Source organism: Bactrocera neohumeralis, chromosome 2 (assembly GCF_024586455.1).
Source record: "Bactrocera neohumeralis isolate Rockhampton chromosome 2, APGP_CSIRO_Bneo_wtdbg2-racon-allhic-juicebox.fasta_v2, whole genome shotgun sequence".
Lineage (NCBI taxonomy): Eukaryota > Metazoa > Arthropoda > Insecta > Diptera > Tephritidae > Bactrocera > Bactrocera neohumeralis.
This window is the reverse complement of record NC_065919.1, coordinates 37,403,442-37,409,914: the sequence shown is the minus strand read 5'-3', so window position 1 is coordinate 37,409,914 and position 6,473 is coordinate 37,403,442. Positions and strand designations below refer to the sequence as shown.

The 6,473-nt window shown below is 38.6% G+C and overlaps 1 protein-coding gene across 1 annotated transcript in view; it reads right to left on the bottom strand.

Annotated features, from left to right (window-relative positions):
* Positions 1-3,346: 3,346 nt before the first annotated feature.
* The window catches only part of LOC126751553 (uncharacterized), a 29,273-nt gene continuing 26,146 nt past the window's right edge, over positions 3,347-6,473 (bottom strand). The window contains exons 2-3 of the mRNA XM_050461922.1: positions 3,753-3,847; positions 3,347-3,697 (exon numbers count right to left, since the gene is read on the bottom strand). Of these exons, the coding sequence (XP_050317879.1) occupies positions 3,347-3,697; positions 3,753-3,847 (446 nt within the window). The remainder of the gene's footprint in view (positions 3,698-3,752; positions 3,848-6,473) is intronic.

Here is a 6,473-nt window from a genome sequence, read left to right as displayed (position 1 = left end):
GATCAGACTTACTTAGCCTTACTAAGACCCTATTCTCAGGGCGGGTGGTCTTTCTTGGCTTTTCACGCGGTAAATTTTCAAAAGTCTTATTTTTTTCTTTATAAAATTGAACACGTTTATTAATTTTGCCTCGAGAAAATCCTAAAACAACTACAACTTTGGCAATATTTTGATATTTTTGAAAACATTCCCATATGACCCTTCTTTCGCTTGAAGTTGTGCTTTTATTCTTGCCCATGACGACGATGACTACAAATTTTGTTAAAAATAACCTAATTTAGTAAAAAAGAACAATATTGATGTAAATTGTGAAGAAAAAATTTAAATTTACCAGTTTCAAACAGAATGACTTAATTATGTGAGCCCACTTTTATTGACAGCAAATGGAAAATTGACTAAAACTCTCCCAAAAGAAAATACTTGAATGCGATGTAAAGCGGTGGCGTTCTTAGCATAACGGAACTTTTTGCTCGCGCAATATTAGGAAAGTTGCATAAAGTAGTATACCTTGTTTTTTACCATGTCGTAAAAAAGTACTGAATGACTTAATTATATGAGCACAAGACATTATAAAAGAATACAAAAAAGCAGTCAGGAAAGCTAAAAAGGACTCATGGCGATCTTTCTGGACATCGATAGAAAGTTGCAGAGAAACCGCTAGGTTGAGTAAAATGCTATCCTCCTCGGCAAAAGAGTCCCTGGAGGTACTAATCACAACGTACTTCCCCGGGAGTCAGCAAACACCTTCAACGAGGGTTCAACCGGAACCACCGCTGAACGCAGCTGACTATCGAAGCCAAATAATAGACAAAATAAAAATCAAATATGCCATATATAGCTTTGCACCATTTAAAGCGGCAGGTCCTGACGGGATTATGCCCATAATGCTGCAAAAACTGGTAGAACCAATGGTTCTAAGGCTTGAAAATATATACAAGGCTAGCATTCAACTATCTTACATCCCAAGAAGTTGGAAAAGGAGTAAAGTTGTGTTCCTTCCAAAACCAGGCAGAAGAACACACGAGAATGCCAAAGATTTTAGACCTATAAGCCTTACCTCCTTTATGCTGAAGGTACTAGAAAGGCTAATAGATCTACACGTAAGAACAATAATGGCGGAGAAGTTATCGAAGTCCCAACATGCGTACATGAAGGGCCGATCAACCGAAACCGCCCTTCACGAGGTGATAAGGGTAATCGAAAAATCACTACACCATGGCTAGACATGGAGGGCGCCTTCAACAACATAGAAGTAAATGCGATAATTAACTCTCTGGCACATGGTGGCATAGACGACACTGTGTGCAGATGGATACTATCGATGCTTGAGAATAGGAAGATTATAGCTTCAAACGGCGCTGCAACACAAACAAGCTATGTGAGTAGAGGGACGCCTCAAGGGGGGGTCCTCTCTCCGCTTCTATGGGTTGCAGCGCTGAACGAAATACTACTCCAACTAAACGGAAGAGGAGTGACAGCAGTAACGTATGCAGACGATATAGTGTTGTTGGTATCAGGTATGTTTCCTCTAACAGTCAGCGAGATTATGGAAAGAGCACTTCGTAGGTTAAACCTATTGGCTAAAAACAATTGTCTGGGAGTTAACCCGAACAAAACAGAGCTGATGCTATTCACAAGCAGAACCAAAATACCTCAGTTCCAACTTCTGGTACTAAACGGTATAACACTCGCTCTATCCCCCACAGCTAAATACTTGGGGGTGGAGATTGACACCAAACTGTGATGGAAAATAAATATAGAAAAAAGAATAAACAAAGCATACATGGCCTACTATACTTGTAAGAAAATCGTCAACAGGAATTGGGGCCTTAAACCAAGTATAATCATGTGGATGTATACGGCTGTCATAAGACCTATACTTACATATGGAGCTCTGGTGTGGTGGCCAGCGCTAAACAAACAATACAACATTAGAAAATTAAATGGAATACAAAGAGCAGCATGTGCGGGTGTTACGGGTGCAATCAGGTCATGTCCGACTGATGCGCTCAATGTGATCCTGCATCAACTACCAATGGACATTTTTATTCACAAAACAGCAGCTATTGCGGCGATAAGAATGAAAGAATTGGGAGGTTGGAATCAGCAGAAATACGGACATAGTGTAATTCTAAACAAGCTCACCACTAACAAATCAGACTACATTCTCCCAAAGCTGGATTTCAATAGACACTTCCAGGTGAGGATACCATCTAGACGAGAATGGAGAAGAGGTTCAATGGCAGAGGAGGATACCATCTCAGTCTATACCGACGGGTCCAAAATGGACTGCGGAGTAGGCACGGGGGTATTCTCCGCTGATCTAGGCATATCTCTCTCTATACGTCTACCGAACTCGGCTAACATCTTCCAAGCAGAAGTACTGGGCATAGAAAAAGCCTGCGAAGTTCTATTAGAAAACCACGGGAATATACATAAAGCAACTACATTTACGGATAGCCAGACGGCCCTCCTGGCATTGTCTTCACCCATGACAAATTCCAGCATAGTTCACAACTGCAAGAGAGCACTAAGCTCAATAAAAGACAAGCTCCAACTAAACTTGATCTGGGTTCCCGGCCACAGGAACATTTTCGGTAACGAAAAAGCAGACAAGTTGGCAAAGGCAGGAGCTTTCCTCAATGAATCCGAGGCGGAGCTAATACCAAGCCCGCTGGGATCGATAAAAGGAGAGATCAATAGACAATTCCAACAAATTGCAAACAACAGGTGGAAAAATATGCGTCATAACTAAACAATTATGGCCAACATATGACAATAAAAGAACCAATGACTTATTAAAGAGGTCAAGAAGAAGTATTTACAGAATAACAGCTACTACAACAGGGCACTGGCCATTTGGGGAACATGCGTCCAAAATGGGTATGCCCTACAGCGACATCTGCCATGGCTGCGGAGTAGCAGGGAACAAGGAAACAATCTTCCACTTTCTCTGCGAATGCCCAGCTCTAGCACAGATCCGACACAAAACACTCGGAATCCACCAAGCACCAAACCTTGAATGGATTTTCACCAAAAGCGTATCGAACATAAGTAGATTCATCGAAACCTCGAAATGGTTTGAGAGAGAAAGTGAAACGTAATAGCAGATACAAAAGGTTCTACGAATAGTGTATTAAAATGGCACATCAAGTGCTAATTGAGCCCGATAGGGCTGCACTCCTACCTACCTATTCATGGCATAACAATGTTCAATTCTAATCCTATAACGACTGAATATTTTGTTAAAGAAAGTTCGCTGACCCTGTGTTAGTTCTCTAGAGTTTTCTCTAAATGGTGTTATAACAGTTCGTGACAATTTATAAGCACTGTCACCTGCGATCCATTAAGCTCCTCCAAAAAACACATCGGCGTCATTCGACAATTCGCAGTTACTAAAAATACGTGCATCATGTACGCTACCTGGATAGCCTAACACTAAATGTCTTATTTGAAGCGAATGGTCACAAACGGCTTGAACTTTAACTGAGTATTGGTGCTTTCGTGAAAAGTAAGCTTCTGGGTCTTGAGAAGGTTTTTCCGCCAAAGGAATTTCAGTACCATCGACGTATCCTACGCAGTTTGGCAATTTACCCCAGGTTTCTGACACGAGCTTTTTACGTTCATCGCTATTTGGCCAAAACAGATACTGATCTTTATGCTTTAACAGTGCTTTAAAAATTCTATCAGTCAAATTCTAATATAAAGAAAAAGATAAACATTAATCTAACAAAACAATGACAAACACTAACCTGAATGATACCACCATCACTAACTCCAAACAAGCCAGCAATCTTAGACAGAGTAGCGCCTTCACCGTTTGAGTCTAAGCGATATAATACGATTGCTAATTGTGTTTTGAGAGGGTATTGTTTGCAATAACGTATTTGGTTGAACGACGCATCGTCCTTTATTAAATTTAAAATAAAGTCGAAGGTTTTCCAGTTTACGTGTGTAATCTTCTTGAGTCTAGTCTCATCAAGTTCCCATAACACGTCGTTTAAGAATTCCTTACACTCAGGCACACTATTTTGAATAAACGGCACACTGTTTAACAATCATTTAATGCAGCTTCTTCTAATAATTTAAGAAGTTTTTGTTTTTCGCTCACTCTCGGCATTTTAAAATATTCACTTTGAACAAATAAACAGCTGACTTGTACGAGTTTTGCTATCATGTTTTGCCATTGGGCACTCATTTAACCGTAGTGGCAACTTTGTAAGTTCGCAATTATTGCATACATGCGAAATTAAATGAGTACCATTAATATTTACTTATTTTAAAATATTTTTCCGTTACTCGTAAAAATCTGCGTCAATATGTATTCACGCTCATAAGTATACATATGTACATACATATTTACGCACGTTTGTAGGCAAAGCTGTTACAAGGGCAAGGGAAGCGTTGACAATCGGCGGCCATTCGATTGAGGCAGCTGCACAACTACATAACTGTGTCCATAAGAACGTGTGTATTTTAATATTTGACAGATGTCGCTTGCAGTCTGTCGCGCTCAATGTGTTCAGCACTTGACTCTTTGACAAAACGCAAGTTTCGGCCATTGGTTGACCGTGACAACGGAGATGCGAAAGAAGCGTGCGACACTTGTTATTATGAATGTCTGTATGTACATATGCATGTGTCAAAGAAATTCTATTGGTATAAATATGGAAATGATAACGAAATAATGCGAATATGCATATTTCATGAAGGTCATTAATTTTTTTTAAGAAATGGAAGGAATGAATGGAAGTATTTATATGAGCACATTTAAGTTCATTTAGCACATCTTCATTTTACAATAGTCGAAATTGATGTAATATAATAGTCGAAATTAATATCATTTTTGAAATAATAATTTATTTAAACTTATTTTGTATTTAATTTATCACATAAAATGTTTAAAATTTTTCGGAAAACAATGCTTCATATAATACAAAATAAGCATGCATATGTCACTCAGAGAATGCTTTTTTACATTCTCTGTGTGATTTTGTATATTTTGTATACCTATATTTTTCTACAAAGCAATTCTCTTTATTCATTCTCGTATGAATTCAGTCGCTTTACAATACATATTTCTGCCATTGCACATGCTCAATTCTGCTAAATAGCAGCGAGAATGGTGAAATTCCGTGTCGCAATCTTATAAGCTCTGTTAACCGTCCAATCGAACAACATACAGAATTCAATTTGCACCTTCTCTATGTTTCATGTTCTCTGATTTTTGTTTTGTTTTTTGAGCATAGTAGTATGCAATTTTTATACTCTTGCAACCTGTTAACCTGCTACAGAGTAGTAGAGTCTAAAACTAATCGAGATAGACATAGGATTATACACAATTATATATAAATGATCAGGATAACGAGAAAAGTTGAAAACTGGGTGACTGTCTGCCTGTCCGTGCAAGATACCTAAATGAAATAATGCTATACGGGTCCGTTAATGCCAAAAAAAAAAAATACGAGATCGTAGATGGGCGTAATCGCACCACTGCCACGCCTACAAATCGCCATTAATTGAAAACATATAAATTGCCATAACTCAGCACTATATAAAGATATCAAACTGTAATTTGGCAGAGGTTATCGCAGTAGTAAGGGCCACCTATGGGAAACATTTTTTTAAAAAGTGGATGGGGCCCCACCTTCTAATAAGTTTAATGTACATATCTCTTAAACCACTAAAGCTACAATAATCAAAGTCGTCCATATTATAATAACTCCTACCGACAGTGTAAAAATGGATAACATTGGAAGATAACCCCGCTCACTCTCCATATAATGGTCAAAAATACTAAAACTGTAATAAATCAATACTTAATTACGCCAGAAACATTGAATTTTACTTTCGGGACGGTATAAAAGGGCTTTATGGGAGCCGGAGCGAAAACTGGGCGATGCGCGTGGCACCGCCAACTTTTTGGTGAAATCACATATCTCGGGACCCGATTTCGAAGAAAGTACGAAAATGAACGAAATGGGACAACGACCACGACTACTTCCTATATAACCAATTTTAAATTCCATTTGATGGTTTCACTTTCCAGTACACAAATCAAGAAGTAATTAAAATAACGGGATAAAAGTTTGCATTAACAATTCATTTAAAGTATACCACCTTATCAAAGAACAAATATATGCTGTACTTGGACTCAATAATCTCTGAATGACATATTTTTGCAGAACTTTTTGTTTACCCCCTGCAGACTTTGGCAAGAAAAAACTTTAACGAACCGTATGAACCTATGTTCTCTATAGAAGGAACGTATCTCCACGCCCACTTTCGATATAACCGTTATGTTGAAAACTAGAGTAATAGCCGCAACAGCTAAAACGGAAACCCGTGGCCTGTGTCAGCTGATACGACCTATCTTATGGGAGTGCAATGTAAGTGAACAGCGAAAATCGGTACTCCCTTCTCTCTTCGCCGTAGTAATCCACGGCATTTGGATTTTTGCCGTAGAAACGTGT